At 52.5% G+C, this 19,265-nt stretch overlaps 1 protein-coding gene and 1 non-coding gene across 2 annotated transcripts; one reads left to right on the forward strand and one right to left on the reverse strand.

The window, feature by feature from the left end:
* Positions 1 to 440: 440 nt before the first annotated feature.
* PRPH2 (peripherin 2) lies at positions 441 to 16,183 on the reverse strand. Its single transcript, XM_016212706.2, has 3 exons — positions 15,603 to 16,183; positions 3,991 to 4,237; positions 441 to 653 (listed from the first exon to the last, which is right to left on the reverse strand). Exons 1-3 carry the CDS (start codon positions 16,181 to 16,183, stop codon positions 441 to 443), a joined length of 1,041 nt encoding a protein of 346 aa, XP_016068192.2.
* LOC148093049 (U6 spliceosomal RNA) lies at positions 6,304 to 6,407 on the forward strand. The gene has a single exon (XR_015714634.1). It is a non-coding gene; the product is annotated as a U6 spliceosomal RNA (small nuclear RNA).
* Positions 16,184 to 19,265: the final 3,082 nt, after the last annotated feature.

Raw genomic sequence — 19,265 nt, forward strand, 5'->3', positions numbered from 1 at the left:
ATGGCCAGTACATTTTCCAGACTCCTGTGCTTATGCACCTAGTGATGCTTTGAATAAAGAATGAAGCATATTGGAGCTCATAATTGCAAACTCAAAGGGAAGCAACCCTCAGGCGTGGCCAGTAGCCTCAGGGTGGAAATGAATTCGGCCACTGAGAGAGAGAGAGGGTGTAGGCATAGTGATCCCAAGAGATCCCCTGAGGCCACCATGAGGCCATATCCTGGAGCAGTAGGCCTGAGGGGGGCTCATTCATATTTTGAGTCATTCAACAAATGTTTGCCAGGTGCTTTTAGGGGCCCTAAACTTTTAATCAGGGACAGTCTGTGTGAGATTGCCACCCTCCTTGGAAGATTCAGATTGGACGAGAGGGGGTATCCGCATTTCTTGGGACTCCACTACTTCTCAGTGTTCAGGACGGAGGGGACCCTGGCCTGGGGCCATCAGCCAGCCTCTGGGGCCTGGCCTGCGTCTGCGCCTTCGGCCTCCACCTGGTTGTTCTTTCCCAGCTTTTTCAAGCTCTCCAGAAAGGCCTTCCACGTCTCCGGCAAGCTCTTTTCCAGCAGCCAGCCCTCACTGTCACACTCAGGGTCTTCGGGGTTGGACACGCTTTCCAGTGCCGTGTGTAGGTAGCGCAGCCCAGTCATGATGGTCACCTGGTGGGTGGAGAGGAGACTTAGAGGAGATCTGGGGGAAGTAGCTGGCGGTTGGGGCTGTCAGGAAACCATGGGAGCCACTGGCCTGTTCATTACCGGGCCTATCAAATGACACAGGCTCTGATGAGTCCCACTGGTGAGGGCCCGCCCACCCCAGCCTGGCCCGGGCTCTCAAGATAACTGCCCCTATCAAGTCTCATTCCTGCCCCTCTCCCTTTCCAGCCACCTGGCGCTTCTTGGGATCCTGCCACACCTCAACCTTTCTCTTCCCCAGCCTGTACCATTTGCTATTTTCTATGCCTAGAACGTTGTTCCTCTCCACACCCACCTGTTAATACAGCTTCAGCCCTTGGTGTGCGTCCCTGCTCCTCGGTCTCCCTCCCCTTCCTCTCCGATCACTCCTGTCCTGAGGGCATTAGGCCTGGGCTCCTTCTCCTGCCTCCCCTCCTCCCTACCCCCTCCCCGCCGCCCCAGTTCCTAGCACATTGTTTGGCACATACTGAGTATTCAGTAACTATTTCCTGGGAGGAATTAAAAAGTGACCTCTTCTTCTGCATACAGTATGCTATGTGGTTTCCTCTACTTCCGTTCTCTTCAGTGGTGTGGGAGTGAGTGGGTGATTTGTTTGGATCTGGTCACTGGCAGTCACTGGGGCAGACCCTGGTGCCAGAATGCCCAGGGTCCGATCCCAGCTCTGGCACTTGGCCAGCCATGGGACGAAGAAACTTCTGTTCACTCATCTGGTTTGTGGATTTTCAGATGAAGTGTCGCCTGCCCCGTGTGTAGAACGTGGCACCTGGTGCACAGTGAGGGCGGAGAGAAGTGTCAGCTGTAATCGGTTATTAGTCAGCATGGTGAGTATTGTTTTCAGTTGTCTAGTGTATTGGGTTAGCCACGTGTTTCTACATAAAGTCCTGGTTTGCTCTTATGCTTCCCCTTTTAGGGTATAGCCAACTCTGAGAGGACAAGGCCAGCTAATGGAGAATGTCTGCCCCCTGAGGGCAGGGGTGACCCTGACCCATCTTGTTCACTCAGTGTCCCAGCCCCTGGAACAGCACTGGCTGGTGGGAGAGCCTCAGTAAATATCTGCTAAATGAATGCTCTGGGGCAGCGATTTTCAACCTGTGCGCCGCAAGAATTTATAAAACATGCAATACCTGCCTAGTCAGGGGCACTGACCTCTTTTCCCTTAGATAGTCAAATAAAAATACAACAACAGCCAACACAACAATAGCTATCCATTGTAAATAAATCAAAATTATACCTATTTTTTCGTCAGATTGGCAAAAAAATTTTTCGGTGTGCCGCAGAATTTTAATGATTAGTTTTCATGCCATGAGATGAAAAAGGTTGAAAATGGCTGCTCTGGGGGCATTTTATAATTATGGTAGTAGATGACAACAGCCAGAGAGTTGTAAGTTTTTGTTATTGTTACTGTCAATTGAAAGTTTAATACAGTAGAAAAACGTACCTCTTCCTGAAAGTCCTCCCGGTGTGCATGTTCCCACTGTGACCCCCTCCTGCTCTCTGAAGGAGGCCCACTGCTGCACTAGGAGTTTTGCACTTGGTAATGGCTCTCCCTTAGGTTCATGAGTTAGATGTCATCTCCTAACTGGATTGTGAAGCCTGGGAGGGCAAGGCTCGGGGCAGAACCCCATCTTAACCCAGCCACCCTCGTGCCCGTTACAAAGCTCTGCCCACTAAAGGCCTCCAGTAAAAGCCAGGCGTATTCAGCCCCCGTCCACAATGAGCTGGCTCTCCTCTTACACAGTAGGTGGATTCCAGGGAAGGTGGTTCACTGAGAGGCGGCCAGTGGAGTTCCAACCTTCTAGCAGTATGCTTCTCCCCTAACTCTGTGCACTCATTCCCAAGACTCTGCCTCAGCATTAAAGAAGCCCTCGTCCCCGCCCCACCCCCGAGGAGTACAGTGGCTCTAGTGTCACGTGGTGAGTTGGTGGGGTATCAGCCAAGGACACAGCTACATGAGAATTTCCATAGCACTGAGAGACTTACTTAAAGGAACCTTTCAGTGACTCCTCTCTGATAGAAAGCTTCCCCACGTAATGTTTCTAATTTTGTACATTTGGAATTTGGAGTCTGGATTTTCTGCTGTCAGCTCAAAGCAGGAGCCCCAGTCACCCTCTGTGCCACCTTAGTCTACCCCTCACTAATGCGCGCTCTCGTTCAGCATCCGGGACAGCGCCCAGAGCAAGGTGGGTTTGCGAAATCTGTTCAATAAATGAATTCAGCCTTCACTGAGGGCTTGCTACACTCCAAGCCCTGTAGCTACAGAGAGGAATTAAGCCTTACAGTTAAGATGAAGCCACAAATAATTAGAATAACAGGTTGGTGGCAACCGACATCTCGAGAGAAGCACGAATTCAAGCAGCTCCCATTTACTGAATGTCCACCCAAACCTATTTTCTCCTGTTGCTTCCCAGTGATCCCAGAGCTAAGTTCTGTCAGCTCCATATAACAGAGAGGTTAAGTAACTTTCCAAGATCACAGACCAAAAAGTGGGGGCACAGGGTGAACCTCTAAAACATGAACCCCTAAAACATGCAGAGTGAAAGCAGCCAGACACAAAAGGTCATCTAGTATATGACTCCATTTATATGAAATGCCCAGAATAGGTAACTCCACAAGTACAGACCACAGATTGGAGGCGGCCTGGGGCTCAGGGTTGGGGGGATTGGGGAATGACTGCTTAATTGGTATGAAGTTTTCTTTGGGGGTGATGGAAGTGTTTGGAAACTAGATAGAGGTGGTGGTGGTGGCACAACATTGTGAATTTCCTAAGTGCCACTGGGTTGTTCCTTTCAAAATGGTTAATTTTATGTCCTATGATTTTCACCTTAGTAAGTTATTCTATTTTTTTTTTTTTTTTTTGTAATCTTCACCCGAGGTTATTTTTTCCATTGCTTTTCAGAGAGAGTAGAAGGGGGGGAGAAAGAGAGGGAAACATCGATGTGAGAGACACATCGATTGGTTGCCCCCCGCACTCACCCCAACCAGGGCCAGGGATCGAGCCTGCAACCGAGGCACATGCCTTTGGCTGGACATGAACCCAGGGCCCTTCAGTCCGCAGGTCGACGCTCTAACCACTGAGCCAAACGGGCTAGGGCAGTAAGTTATTTTCTAAGCAATAGGACAGGAACAAACAAAAGGGAAGTGGAGGTGTTGGGGTTCAAACCTTGGCCTTCCCGACCCACAGCCAGGCAGAGGGCTGGTTCCGAGGACGGAGGCATGTGCTCCGGGCCCAGCTGCACCCCTTTAAATCCAAATGGGGCAGGTGGCTCCCTTTTCCCCTGCTCCCCACCCCAGGCCAGGAGCCTACCTCAAAGACCCAGACAAGGAGCGTGACGGCACCCATTGAGTTCATGAGGCTGCTGTAGTAGCTCAGCAGGGCGGCCCTACAGCCTCGCACCCACAGGTTGAGCTCCTCCGTCTGGTGGTCATAGCTGTAGTGCGCCGAGTTGTTGGTGAGCTGGTGCTGGATGCAGGGCCGGGGCGAGTTGGGGTTGCAGCAGCTGAAGGGGACACCGTCCACCAGGTACCTCCCATCCACGTTGCTCTTGATTCGACTGGAGGAGAAACAAACCGCTTGAGAGGGGCCTCTCGAACTTTTCACCAGCTGCCAGTTTCTCCCATCCCCCACCAATATTAATTTATTAGCACTCTCAATAAGGAGCAGTGACCCCAGAGAGACAATGCCCCTGCCTTCCTGGAGTTTATGTTCTAGAGGGTTGAGATAGATGATAAATTAAGAGGCAAGTAAATGTGTCGAGGTCATCCAGCCTCCCTGGCGTGCAGCAATTTCTTAAAACCATGGAGGCAGCTAGGAGCGACAGGACAGGCTGTGACCGTGGCACAGGGCTCTGCCTTGTGTTCATGGCCATAGACTTTAGCCTCCAGCCCCCTTTCCAACTTCACCTCCCCCGTTCAGGTCACTGGGCATCAAGACTCCCTCTGGCCAGATCATTCTTCTCAATAGATGTTTCATGGCCTGTGCAAGGGATGAGGCCCGGGACAGGCACGGTCCTTGCCCTCACTTTGCTCACTGTTCGCTCACCGTTCACACGAACTTCATCCAACCGGGTGGTAGCTCCTTACTCACCTGAAGGATGCAGCCCGCATAACTTTTGCATTTCTACACTTATGCATATATTTGGTTAGTGCACACTATATGTTCATGTGGGTTTAGAATTCAAGAGGAGGAGACATGTTTATAGTGAAAGGTCTCCCCTCCATCGGGCGGGCTGGGTATGTTCTGCCTGACCTGAGTGAAGTTACCCAGGTCTTTCTGTGTCAGCACCATCGAGCTGCACACTTAAGATTTGCTCACCTGACTGTGTGCCTGTTATCATGAGTAAAAAGGTGTTTTTTTAAGTTGCACATGAACAGCGCATCCCATAATAGCAAACTGTTACTACTCCAGAACAGAAAGCCTGTAATTGTTTAAAATAGAAATTGTTCTCAACAGTGTTCATCTACATAACTATACTCGAAAAAATGATGTTCGCCCTGGCCGGGTAGCTCTGTTGGTTAGAGCGCCGCCCTGATGCACCGAGGCTGCGTTTGATCCCCAGTCTGGGCACACACAAGATCAGCCAGTGACGCGTACGTAAGTGGGACAGCAGGTTGGTGTTTCTCTCTCTCCCCCTTCCTCTCTGACTCTAAAGTAAATAAATTAATAAAGGAAAATTACAAATAAAGAAAATATAATAGATTTTCATGTTTACCTTCTAAGCATAATCTCCATGCAATAGAAGTCTCCCCTCATTCTTGTCCCTGGGCTTCCAGTCCCCCCACTGTGGCCACCGTATCTGTCCCTCCAGAGAGGTGTCATGCAGGGACCAGCGAACACAGGTTCTGTAAATGTTCTTTCCTTCCTGCCTCGCTTGCTTTTTTTATTTACCCAGGTGGCAGCATTATATACGTACTGTCTCAAATGGTTCTTTTTCCCCTTAACAATGCCTTACAGATGTTTCATATGTCAGTGGGGAGTGTTCTCAGGTTTCCAGTGAGCTGCATGAAGTCCCCACTGTGCAGATGGTTCATGGGGTACTGCGTGGTTCCTCCTGGTGCACCTTTGGGGTTCCCAGTCTCCGGTTAATACGAACATGCACGTGGGTCGTCCTGCATATGAATCTATCTGGAAGGTAGATTCCTAGAAGGTGCATTCCTGCACCAGAGGGCGGGTCCGTCTGTGATCACACCAGACCTCTTCTGTATTTCTCCTCGGGGCCCGGCACTCGCCCCACCAGCCACTCTTGAGAGAGCCTGCCCCTCATAGCCAAACCCTCACAGGTTTGATAGATGGTAGATAAATGAAAGCAGATCCATGAAAAACAGTATTTCAGATCCTATTGGGTGGCTCAGTTCATTGGAGTGTCGTCCTGTGCACCAAAAGGTTGTGGGTTCAATTCCCGGTCAGGGCACATGCCCAGGTTTTGGGTTCAGTCCTTGGTCAGGGGAGGTATGGGAGGCAACCATCGATATTTCTCTCTCCCATTCATGCCTTTCTCTCTCTATTGCTCCCTCTCAAAATAAAAAGGAAAACATATCCTCAGGTAAGGATTTTAAAAAAAATAGTATCTCGGGTTGTTTTAATTTCCATTTTTCTCAATATGTTGAAGAGCCACGTGTGGTACTCACTTTGGCAGCACATAGACTAAAATTGGAACCATACAGAGATTAGCATGGCCCCTGTGCAACGATGACACCCAAATCTATGACTCATTCATATTTTTACTTGATAAAACTTGAGACTGCCCTGCCCAGTTTGGCTCAGTGGTGAGAGCATCGGCCCACAAACTGAAAGGGTCCCAGGTTCATTTCCAGCCAAGGGCACGTGCCCCGGTTGCAGGCTTGATCCCAGGCCCTGGTCAGGGCACGTGCGGGAGGCAACCAATTGATGTGTCTCATATCGGTGTTCCTCCCTCTCCTTCTCTCTCTCCTTCTCTCCTTCGCCCCCACCCCCCGCCTTCAGCCCCCTTCCACTCTGTCTGAAAAGCAATGGAAAAAATATTCTCAAAACTGAAAAAAAAACTTGAGACTGTAAAGAAAAGATCCATTTGTGATTCCTTTTCAGTGAACTGTCTTTTGCTGTCCATTATGATGAAGACTTTAAGAAAGCTCTGTACAATGTGGCCTCCTTGGTTTCAGAATAGTCCTTGGTCATATTTCTACAATGACCTCTACTTCATGGACAAGACCCACTGTCCAAGGAATGGGTGGCCCTGGGTGACAGGCAGTCCAGCTGATAAGAGCAGGATTGCCTGGGTTTACTCCCGGTTCATCCCTCTGGACAAGTTCCCTGACCTGTGACCTCAGCTTCCTCAGCTGTAAAATGGAGTTGACATAAGGCTCATATCGGGATACGTGTAAAAAGGCTTAAAAGAGTGCCTGGTACGGAGTGAGCAGTGAGCACGGGCTCATGGGCCTGGGGTGGGCGGGGTTAGAGCAGAGCCTTCATTCGCTCTCAGGGAGCAGCTGTGACAATGTGGCATCACATTGCTGGGGACAGACACTGTTGAGTGGGTGGCATGGGCTCTGCCAACTATGAAGAAGAAGCTGTGAGTGCCTTCTGTGAGAACGCGGCTCGCCAGCCACAGTGGGGCTGTTAGGCATTTGTTGGCCCACAGAAGTTCTCGCTGCAACCCTGCTGAGTGCACGTGAGCACAGAGTGCCCGGCTCTTGAGGGGCAGCAGCCCCAGCACAGCTGAGCAGACAGTGGCCTCTCTCCCAAGACCACCCCAACACGATCTCCTCGAGACCAGGGTATCCCGACTCAGTGCTGCTCATCCCTCCCCCTGACCTGCGAGCTGCCCCTTGAGCCCACTCCCACCAGCACAGTATCCCACCTGGGCCATTCCCAGTGACCCCGTGGAAAGGCCAGTCTTCAGTCCAGACTGAGGGCAGACCTCATACTTGTGAGCAGCATTTGGCTCATCTCTCCAGAACTGTGGGAGGTGGGGGCTGTGGGAGGTTTAAATGAGACCATGCAAGGAATGCACTTGACCTAGGCCCTCAGAGAATGTCCATCCCTCCCCACTTACGGCCGTCTCCCCGGGGCTTTGCAAACCACCAGGTTCTGCAGAGGAGGAAGTGGGCCCAAAGCAGGGCAGGGCCTCACCCACAGCCGCACAGGAAGTGGAAGCCTGCAGACCTGCCTGGTATCTGAGGTGAGGGTCAGGCCTGCAGGTTTGTGGGCTGAGGCCAGTGGAGGCTCTGAGCTGCTACCTGCAGCTGGCCTTCCGGACAGCCGCCATCTCCCCCTCACCTCACCAACCCCCCGTGAAGCCACCCTACACGGGGCAACTGTCTCCATCACACCGGGGCTCCCTGAGGGCAGGGCTGTGGCTCCCCGAAGACGGCTTCCTGAGGACAGGGCCAGGTCAGCATGGGGGGAGGCAGGCCTGGCTTGGAGGTTGGGGCTTCCCAGGGCCCAGAGGTTGGGGCTTCCCAGGGCCCGCAGCCTGGGTCCTCTTGGGGTCACACCTCTGGAACTAGCCTTCCCTCTCCCCAGAAGCATCGTCTTACTTACTGAGTGCTTGCCCTGGTTCCAGCCACAGATTAAGGCCCCACTCACCCTCTTAAGACAAAGCCAGGCAAAGATTGCTCCTTAGGGAGAGAGCTGGCTATTTATGTCAGAGTGTTTCCCGGGCTGCAAATCTCGCCCTGCTCAGGGCTCGAGAGAGTCTCGTCTCGATTAAGATAAGGCCTGTGTTCTGGCCCACTCTCCCATGGCCAAGCCACATGGCCCGGGGAGATCATCATGTCAGAGTTTTCCTGGAGAAACCAACATAATTTAGTCAGTGAATCAATAAATCAATAAGGAAAGCCATGTGGAAATGAGCACCGCAGAGGAGAGGAGGGAGGCGGGAGTGTAACTGCTAATGAGTCAGCCCCCAAGGGGATGCTGGCTGCACGGCACTCTGGAACCTTGGCGGCTCGGCCTCAGAGCCTCGGTTTTCCCATCTGAGAAATGGCAGTGTAAGTACCTGACCAGGCCGTGGTGGAGATTAAATGGGATAATGCACATAGAGCACCCGGTGTACAGCAGGCATGGTATTAGTGTTTCTGAGCAGTCTTTTTTGGGTAGTAACAGAATATAAAGTCCTGCAGGTGGTGAGGGGGACATAAGAAAGGGGAGACACGGCCCTGTCCTTGGAGCAGTCTGAGTGGGGAGGCAGCCCTGCCCTCAGGGAGCCCCAGTCTGAGGGGAGACTCAGCCCTGCCCTCAGGGAGCCCCAGTCTGAGGGGAGACACAGCCCTGCCCTTGGGGAGCCCCAGTCTGAGGGGGACTCGGCCCTGCCCTCGGGGAGCCCCAGTCTGAGGGGGACTCGGCCCTGCCCTCGGGGAGCCCCAGTCTGAGGGGGACTCGGCCCTGCCCTCGGGGAGCCCCAGTCTGAGGGGGACTCGGCCCTGCCCTCGGGGAGTCCCAGTCTGAGGGGGACTCGGCCCTGCCCTCGGGGAGCCCCAGTCTGAGGGGGACTCGGCCCTGCCCTCGGGGAGTCCCAGTCTGAGGGGGACTCGGCCCTGCCCTCGGGGAGCCCCAGTCTGAGGGGGACTCGGCCCTGCCCTCGGGGAGCCCCAGTCTGAGGGGAGACTCGGCCCTGTCCTCGGGGAGCCCAGTCTGAGGGGGACTCGGCCCTGCCCTCGGGGAGCCCCAGTCTGAGGGGAACTCGGCCCTGTCCTCAGGGAGCTTCTAGCCAAGGTCTAGACTTGAGGTGTTTATAAATTGTTCAGGAAGAGAACAATTTTTATAGCCAGCGGGGCCTATAGCCAGCGGGTCCCCTTGAAGGACAGTAAAGTGGGAGAGCTTGGTGCCAGCTCCTCCCCTCAGCCTGAGAGCCCCAGGCCAGGCCTCTGTGGCTGGCAGTTCCTGGTGCCCAGGCCTCTGAGCTCCTTCATGTCTGCCTCTCACCCCAAAACACTGACGCTCTGCTCATCCCGAAAACAGGAAACTATCAAAGGAATTGTCACAGGCAGGCCGAGGGCCTCCTGTCCCTCCTGGTGGGATGCAGTCAGTGCCCAGAGCAGCACCCTCAGAAGTCTTCTTGCCCAAACTGAACCTCGGTCCAGTCACACCTCAGCCCCGCTGCTGGCTTACAGGGACACACAGAGCGAGCGAGAGTTCACCCCGCGCCTGCAGCTGCCCAACTCCAGGAGGGGGGATTCTGCAGGACACATGGCCTAGTTTCTCCAAGACACACCAGGCACAAAAAAGCTAACTGTTGCCGTGGCCGGTGTGGCTCGGCTGAGCGTTGTCCCTGCACCCGAAGGTCCCTGGTTCCATTCCCGGTCAGGGCACACGCCCTGGTCGTGGGTTCATCCCTAGCTGGGCTGCAGCCAATCGAGTTTCTCTCCCTTCCTCTCTCAAATCAATAAAAATATATATATTTTAAATAAATTTTCAAGAAAAAGGTAACTTTATAGAGGAGAAGAGACTTAGAAGCAACCGAGTGCAGAGTGGGCCCAGTTTAGATCCTGATTTGAACAAACCAACTGGAAAGACATTTTGAGACAATCAGAGAATACTGAACAGTCTGGTATGAGATGATATTAATGTTACTTTTGTTGAGATTATTAATATTGTGCTTATGTTAAAGAAAAGGAAAACCACCCTCCTTGCGAAATGGCTCCTAAAGTATTTACAGGCAAAGGGAAAGGAGGCCCAGGATTTGCGCTGATGAGACCAGAAAGGCAGAAGGCGGTGGGCGCACAGGATTCACTATACTCTCTGCGTTAGTGAATGCTGGGAAATTCCTGTAATAAAAGTTGAAAATGCAAAAAATGAGAACACTGGTTGAGATCTACAAATCGTCTCCGGAGACCTTGCTGTAAGACTCGGGGTTGCTGAGGGAGGCCAGGCTCCGGGACTCAGCCCCTCCCCCAGGCTGGGGAGGGAGGGAGACGGAAAACACAGAGGCGAGAGGTGAGGGCCCAGCCCCCTCACCCCCATTTGCCACAAGAGCCCATTCCCGGTTCCCCGGGGCTGCCTCCTGATTATCTGAGACCTAATCCACAGGTGTCCTCTGGGGCCTGCATCACCTCTGCCAACACCGCCCACTGTCCCCCTGGAGGAAGACATGGGCAGGGAGGGGAGGAGCCGGAGAGGAAGGGCGTCGAGGCACTGCCCCCACCCCCCACGTGGCCTGGAGAGTCCAGGTTTCAGTCAGAAAACAAAGATCTTTTTTACCACCGAGTCTGTGCCAGGCGCACTTGAACATCCCCAGAGAGCGGGCGCAGGAGAGCAGAGGAGCAGGGTTAAAGCCTGGCTGTCCACACAGTGGGGTGTTTATCATTCACCCCTAAAACGAGTGCAGCTTGGCACATGCTGCAACATGGGTGAGCTCCGAGCGTGATGCTAAGCGAAAGAAGCCAGACCCGAAGGACAGTATTACGGATGCTACTCGAACCAGATGCCCAGACGGGGAGGCGCCTCGGGACGGGCCCCGGGAGGCAGGCGAGCGGAAGCTAAAGGCTGCAGGGTTTCTCGTCGCAGTGGTGGAGATGTTCTGAAATTGACGGTGGTGTTGGTTGCACAGCTCTGTGAATGTACCAGAAACCGTTGGGTTGCCCGCTTTAAATGGGCGAGTTGTATGCTATGTCAGTGATAGCTCAGTAAAGCTGAGTGTGTTTTTAATGTATTGACTTTAGAGACAGGAAGGGGGAGAGCGACGTTGATTCGTTCCACTGACCTGTGCATTCGTCGGTTGCTTCGTGTACGGGCCCTGACCAGAGATTGAACCCACAACCTCGGCGTGTCTGGACAACACTCCAGGCACCGGAGCTACCCAACCAAGGCAATAAAGCTATTTTTTAAAAAATTCTAATCCCCTCCAGCTGTGAAGTCATAGGCCCGTTCCTTAATTTCTCTGAGGCTCAGATCTCTCATCTATAAAACAGAGATAACAGCACCTAAGAAAATTACAGCTTCCCCACCTCCACCAGGAGAGTTTTCTACAGACTAACGAGGACATTTCCCCTTGCAAACTGCCTGGCGACCCAGTGATGGGCGGGCTGGAGGTTAGGTGCCGCCAGGGCTACTGGGACGGGGGCCAGAAAGCTTGTAAATTCTTCCTTTAAAAATCCCTAGTGGTTCCTACCTGATCTCATTGTTTAGATCAGGAGCCTTTAGGAAACAGAAACAGTCCTTGGTCTTAAAGATTCCCCTGAGAAATCTCCAAAAACCAGCCAGCCCTGCACCCCATGCTTGCTGAGGCCAGGAGCTCCATGGGGGGGGGTGAGTACGGGGAACCCCGCAGGATGCAAGCAGGAACCCAGCTTCTCTGGGAGCTGGACTGGAAACACTGGGGGGTGAGGCCTAGTCCAACGAGGTGTGCATTGCACCGAATGGAAAGAGGTGCCCCAGGGGCAGAGCCCGAAGAAATGACTAGAAGTCATGGGCACCAGACTCTGCCCACGCCTAGCACCAGCGCCACTGGCAGGTCCTGGTGCATTTTTTCCCAGACTTCTGACCCTTTGAGCAGATTATTGCTCCTGGGATCGACCCCCCACCACACACACACACACACACACCCCAGTCTTCAGGGTCAAGGCCTTTGCTGGTTCAAGCAAATTTGGCAGGGAGGGGGAAAAAGGAAACTGAAAAGAATTCCTTTTAAAAAAAGATCTCGGTGGCCCCTGTGGCGTGGCTCAGTTCGTTGGGGGGTCATCCATGGTACATGTTCAATTCCCAGTCAGGGCACATTCAACCCTGCAGGAGGCAACTGATCGGTGACGTTTCTCTCTCTCCTTCCCACCCCCCCTCCTTCCTTTAAAACAAATAAATAAACAAAATTTAAAACATCTTAATGAAAGATAACGCTGCTCCCTGGCCCTGCCTTCCTGCTGGGCCTCACCCCGGCTTCCCTTGGCCTCTGTTGCCTCAGTTCTAGCCCAGAGGATGCTGCTGAGAAAAGCCAGAAAACGGTAAACGCTTACCCACCTCTCAGGGCGTTGGCATCTCAAGAAAGTAAATGCACTTTCTGTTTTGGGGAGCCAGCTTTGTCAGGTACACTTAATCCTCCTAAGTGAAGCAGTCGAGATGTGAGCAGAAGGCCCTGGCTGGTTTGGCTCAGTGGTTAGAGCGTCAGCCCGCAGACCGAAGGGTCCCGATTCGATTCCAGCCAAGGGCACCTACCTCGGTTGCAGGCTCGATTCCTGGCCCTGGTTGGGGAGGGTGCAGGAGGCAACCAATGAATCTCTCTCTCTCTCTCTCTCTCTCTCTCCCTTCCACTCTCTCTAAAAAGCAATGGAAAAAATATCCTCGGGTGAAGATTTAAAAAAAAAGAATGTGAGCAGAAGGAAATGTTAGTGTCCCTGGAGGGGAAGGGAAAAGTCCTCTGCTCATTGTTTCCCCCAGCAGGTAAGGGCGGGGCTCGTGCTGGCCCTTGGGCAAGTCCAGCCCCACAAAGCTTTCTGGGCACGGCCCCAGGAGCCTCACCTCGCTCCCGGGTATCGCCCACTCCTCGTTAACTTAAAGTTTGTGGGAAATGATGTGCTCCTGTCTGTCAAGGCGACCCTATCGGGTGAGATGTCACTGGAGGTTTTGGAAAGGAGAAAGGATTTCAGGTCTACAGTTCCAGTTCCAGAAATTTAGCCTAAGGGAAGTGGGAGGAGAAACAGAGACAGAGACGGAAGAGCCTCAAAGATGCCCATCCCAGTGTTAGTTATAACAGAAGTAAATAAGGACAGCCTAAACCTGCCTAGGTGCGTCCATTTGTTCAGTGGAATATTATGCAGCCAGCAAACAAATCGTTTTAGACAGAGACTGTCTGATATCACTTACATGTGGAATCTGAAAACCCGAATGGGTAGGAACAGACATTAGCATGGTAATTGCCAGGGGCTGGGGGCAAAGGGAAGCTGTCGGTCAAAGTGCACAAACTTCCAATCACAAGATGAACAAGTTCTGGGGATCGAATGTGCAGCACACTGACCACAGTTAATACTCTTATATAGTTGAAAGCTGGGGGAAAAAAAGTTGCTAAGACAGTAGATCTTAACCGTCCTCACTACAAAAAGGAAATGGTAATTATGTGACATAATGAAGGTGTCGGCTAAGGCTGTGGGGGTGACTGGTTTGCAACATGTAAACGTATCAAACCAGCACAAGGTACACACGAAACTTACACAATGTTATTTGTCAATTACGTCTCAGGGATGCTGGGAAATGATCATTTTGAACATTTTGCGAAGGTTATACTATCAAATTACAAAAAGGGCACTCGGTTGTAATTATACAATGGCTGTCTCTGTCATCATGTAGATGTTGACAAGATTAGAATGAAGTGTGAAAAAAATTAAAGCTAGTGATGTTCAGTCGTGGACGAGAATCTGACTTGAATTTCTTGTCCTCTCTTTGTTTCTCTTGCTGTTGTCACCGTATTTTTTGTGTAACGGACTTTTTTTCTAAACCTAAACAGGTTGGTGTGGAGCACTGAGCTTAGTGTTTGCCTGAAAATTTGGATATGCTGACCACTGGGAGTGGAACAACCTGGAGAATTTCTCCGCTCTGGAACAGAAGGAGATTTGGGGATTACAGAGAGATTTTAGAGTCTCCCCGAGGACTGACCCTGTGCAGAAGGCAATCAAGGCCACTGACAGGAAAGGCCCCTCAGCTCACAAAGGCTGGTCCTGCCAGCAACATCTCTCCTCCCCTGCCCCATCCCAGGAACTCTGCTTTCCCTCTGGCTGCACACCCTCCTGGGCAACAACACAGATCATGCCTCCTTGCGCTGTCCTGCAGACCTGTCACCCTTCCTAGGTGAGCAATTTACAGATCTCTCCCTGACTGGGGATTTGTAGCCGTAATCCCCACCCACAGAGAAAATGAAATCCCAGCAGCGGCCTTCAGTCTGACTTCCCTTCCTTCTGAAGTGCAGCCTCCCGGGGTTGGTGGCAGTGCCTGGGCTTCAGCCATGCCCTGCTGCCAATGTGCCCAGCACCCTGTGTGCACGTCCCCTCGGACTCACCAGCCTCACAGGAGAGCTCACCGCGGCGATCAGCTGAACCCCTCGCTTGGCCAGGGACAGGCCGAGCTGACAGAGGAGGCTCAGGGCAGGCTGCCCTGCCCTGGAGAACACCCCGAGGCCTGCGGCGGTGGGCGCGCTGGGAGGGCGTGCGGCCTCGGCTCACATGCGGCCCCCAGCTCAGAGGGCCAGATTCCCTTTCTCACCTGCACCCCCCGGCCTCCCACCTCAGCTTTTCCATTTACACATGCCAGTACTTCAGAAACTCTTAACCGTGTTGCCCTGCCAGGATTTAAGAAGTCAGCTTTTAATGAGCACTTGCTGTACGTCAGGCTCTAGACCGAGCTGGCAGGTGACCTCCAAGATTATTTCAGTGTCTTTATTTAAACGTCGGGCAAGCGACGGCCCAGAGGGCAAGTGACTTACCCCATGGTCACCAGCTAATTAACGACAGAGCCGAAACCACAGCCTAGCTTCCCGGCTGCCCTGTCCTCTGCTCCTCCCACCACGTCCAAGGACAAACACTGAGGCAGATGCTCAGGGTCCAAAGGCTGGAAAACAAAGGAACTAACCAGGATGTTTAAGCCTCTGGGACTGAATCCTTGTGCTCTGAGTGAATGAGACAAGTCAGCCAAATAACCTCTCAGAACGTGTGCGCCACATACGCCGAGTTTCCACTGTACGAAGCGGACACCCGTTCCTGACCGGCTCTTCCACCCCGGGACCCCCTCCCAGCAGCTTGGATGTAACCCCGCACCTCCCTCCCACCACAGCCGAACGTCAGGTTGAGCCATATGAAGTTGCCAAAAATGTGAGACTATCGGCCATCCCGTAAGGCCCCGCTGAATTCAGCCTCGCCATTCACAGCAATGAGTTGTGCACAGAGACCACCCGAAGGGGAGGAAAAGACCCTGGGCTTCTGCGTCCCCACATAGCCCCAGCCCCGGGACCGGACGCCACTCACTCTTTGACTTCTTTGGAGGAAAAGTCCAAGTAGCGGTTGCTGATCCACTGGATCTCAAACCAGTCCCGAAAGCCATTGTTGCCGCAGCACTTGAACTCGATCTGCAGCATGTCGATGGTTCTCTTCATGAAGCACCGGCCGGGGGTGTCCGTGTCCCGGTAGAACTTCAGGCCGTCCTTGAGCCCCTGGGCCAGGGCGCCCTCCAGGGAGCCCCGCAGGAGGAAGCAGCAGAGGGCCACCAGCAGGAGGACGGCGTTGAAGAGGGCGCACGCGGCCAGGTAGGGCTTCAGCCAGGGCTTCCACCCGGCATACTTGGCAGGGTCCAGGGCGTCGTAGCAGACCTTGCCGGCCAGGGAGTTGATGACGCAGGCCAGCACCCCCACCCCTATCAAGGAGTTGGGCACGAAGTGGCTCTCCGCGTTACTCATCACGTCGCTCCTCTTCCGGAGCTCCACCTTCAGGAACAGCCCGAGGCCGAAGACCACGATGCCAGCCAGCACCGAGAGCCAGTTCATGAGCCAGAGCCCCTGGGCCAACTTGACCCGCTTCTTCTGGTCAAATGTGATTTTCAGCAGCGCCATGCCTGCAGGGCGAGGTCTGGGCAGCCTCCCGCGGCACAGCTCCCACTCGCGACCTCGCCGAGCCCAGGGCCCGCCTGAAGAGTCAGGGCCGTGGGAAGGGCGCAGACAGGCCGAGCGGCAGGGAGCTGCTCTGGGGGGTGCCCATGTTGACGCCCCCTAGCCCGGGACCCCCGCTGGCTCAGCAGTCACCGCTCATGGAGGGGCCAGTCGTCGGCGTCGTTTCTGCAGCTCCCTTCCCAGCCACGAAGGGATAGCCCGAGGCTGCAGGTTAAAAGTGGGATCCACGAGACGTCTAGCTAATCTCTTTAGCCATGTACATCCCATTAGATAAAGCCGGCCAGCTTCAAAACATGCCCCAAGGAGCCTCTGTGGGCACTGGGGCAGAGAACTCCAGGTGCAGCTTGGAGAATCAGGGGCGACAGACAAGACTGGCCAGAGCCATGGGCTTGAGCGGAGGTCTGGCTCAGATCCCGTGTCTCCCAGAAGCACATTTCCAGGCCAGACTCCTTCAAAATGGAAAACTTTCTATGGACAGCCCTGGCCAGTGTGGCTCAGTGGTTCAAGTGCTAGCCCACTCAGCGAAGGGTTACCTGGGTTACAGGTTCGATCCCCAGCCCCAGTCGGGGTGCATGCGAGGGGGGGGGAGAGCAACCCATCAATGTGTCTCTCTCACATCGATGTTTCTCTCCCCCACCTCCTTCCTCTCTCTAAAAATCAATGAGAAAAATATCCTCAGGTGAGAATTAACAAAAAAAAAAAACCACAAAGCTTTCTGTGGACAAAAGACATCATTATTCAAATTGAAAAACAACAGTTTATGAGACAATATTTGCAACAGGTAAAGTAAAAAAAAAAAAAAAAATGAAGCAAAGTGTTTAAACTCCCACAATTCCACAATCAAATGATAAACAACTGGATAAACGGTCCGAAGACTGGAGCAAACGATCTATAATAAGGAAACTTGAGGCCTGACTAAGTAGCTCAGTTAGATAGTGTCACCCCCATATTTCTCTCTCTCTCTCCCCCTCTCCCTCTCCCTTCCTCTCTCTAAAAGCTGTTCAATAAATAAAAATTCTAAGAAGGGAACTTGAAAAGTCCAACAATGTGGAAAAGATGTCCAATCTGAGTAGAACACAGGGAAGTGCAAATTAAAACAATAATAAAATACCAAACTGGATTCATCAGATTGAACATCTGTCGAAATTCTGTCACCAAACTGTGAAAACAAAGATAGTATAAAGGGAGATATAGACTCTTGGTGAGTCTGTACATTTTTATTATTTTTATTAATAAACTTAATTTCCTAAAGCAGCTTTAGACGTATAAAGAGAGCTGAACAGAAAGCACAGAGTTCCCATTTTCTCCAGCCGTGTCCCTTCTCTCGGGGTGACGCGGTGCATGGGTTTCAGTGGATGGACCGGTACGGATATAGCATCGTTCCTGAAGCCCGTCGTTTACACTGGGGTTGGCGCTTTGGTTGTGCGGCTCTGCGGCTTTGCCAAATGCATAATTTCATGTCCCTACCGCATCCTACAGTATCACACAGAATAGTTCTGCTGGTCTCATCACAATCCCCGTGTCCCACCTACACATGCCTCGCCCCCTCCCGCCCGGCCCGGGCATCCACCAGCTCTCTCACTTTGCCTTTTCCAGAATGTCCTGTAGTTAGAAAATCAGAAGGTACGTGGCCTTTTCGGACGCGGCTCTTTCCCGTAGCGATACGCACGTGCGGGCTCTGCGCGCCTTTCCGTGGCTTCGCTAGCCCACCTCTGTCCGTCGCTGAGTGCCGGCCCGCCGAGTGGAAGTGCCCTGTCGGCCCACCCAGCCGCCTGGCCAGGGGCGTCTCGGCTTGCTTCCAGTTCCCGGCAGTTATAAACAAGGCTGCTGTGCACGTTCGCGTGCAGGGTTTTGTGCGAATCACCTAGGAACATGACTGCTGGATTATATGGAAAGGCTGGATCACATGTTTCGCATATTAAGAGCTGTTTTCCAAAGTGACTGTCCTGTCCTGCAGTCCCACAGGCACCGAGTGGGGGCTCCTGCTGCTCTGCACCCTCGCCGGCACTTGGGGTTGTCAGTGCTCAGCGTCTTAACCGTTGGAACAGGTGCGTGGTGGCCTCTCTTCGTTGTTTTAATTTGCATTTCTCTAATGATATATGATGCGGAGCATCTTTCACACGCTTATTTGCCATCTGTGTATCTCCCTTGGTGAGGAGGCTGTCCAGCACTTTCACCTACTTTTGAATTAGGTTGTTTATTTTCTCTAAACTGTAATTTATCTCTATTAAAATTTAAAATGCACATTCCCGCTGCCGCTGCTCCGCTCGCTCCGGCCACATCGCTGACACTCTGGGACCCATCATTAGGGAGACTCGGTCAGAAGCAAACGGCACTTTTGCCTTAAACCTTCGGAAAAAGCTGGGTGAAGGCAATTCAAAAAGAGTGTTTTCCTTGCCCATGAGCATCTCCTCGGCCCTGGCCCTGGTCCTCGTGGGGGCAGAGGGAAACACAGCGACCCAGGTGGCGCCCAGCCCGTGTGGCTCAGTGGTTAGAGCGTCAGCCCCCACACCAAAGGGTCTCGGGTTTGATTCCCGGTCAAGGGCATGTACTGCACCTGGGTTGCAGGTTCAATCTCTCTGATATCGATGTTTCTCGCTTTCTCTCCATTCTCTCTGAAAAGCAATGGAAAAAATATCCTTGGTGAAGATTTTTAAAAAAAGAAAGAAATCTACCTTTAATAGGACCTAACAGGAAAGACACTCGCCAAAATTCTGGCGCTGCCTTAAGTCAGCAAATCGCTGCATGTGGCCCTTCTCCTGTCTCTTACAGACCCTCTTTTCCTCTGACATGTCACAGTGTGACTGAAATCCAAAGTAACTTTTGGTGACAATCCAAAAATAAAAGGCCTAATTTTGAAGCCCCGTGTTCAGAAAAATAAATACATAAATAAATATAAATAAATAAATGCACCTTCCCAATGACTCAGCAGTTCCACTTTCAGAACAGTTTGTGCATAAGCACAAGGTTTTTAAAAAATATATGATTTTATTGATTTTTTTTTTTAGAAAGAAACATCGATGTG

This window comes from Miniopterus natalensis, chromosome 5 (assembly GCF_054644295.1).
Source record: "Miniopterus natalensis isolate mMinNat1 chromosome 5, mMinNat1.hap1, whole genome shotgun sequence".
NCBI classification, from domain to species: domain Eukaryota; kingdom Metazoa; phylum Chordata; class Mammalia; order Chiroptera; family Miniopteridae; genus Miniopterus; species Miniopterus natalensis.

Coding starts and splice junctions, on each gene's coding strand:
- PRPH2 (XM_016212706.2), bottom strand. CDS start 16,183: ATGGCGCTGCTGAAAATCACATTTGACCAGAAGAAGCGGGTCAAGTTG. Junction 4,238..15,602: donor TCCTCCAAAGAAGTCAAAGA/GTGAGTGGCGTC, acceptor TTTCTCCTCCAG/TCGAATCAAGAGCAACGTGG. Junction 654..3,990: donor TCCTTGTCTGGGTCTTTGAG/GTAGGCTCCTGG, acceptor TCCACCCACCAG/GTGACCATCATGACTGGGCT.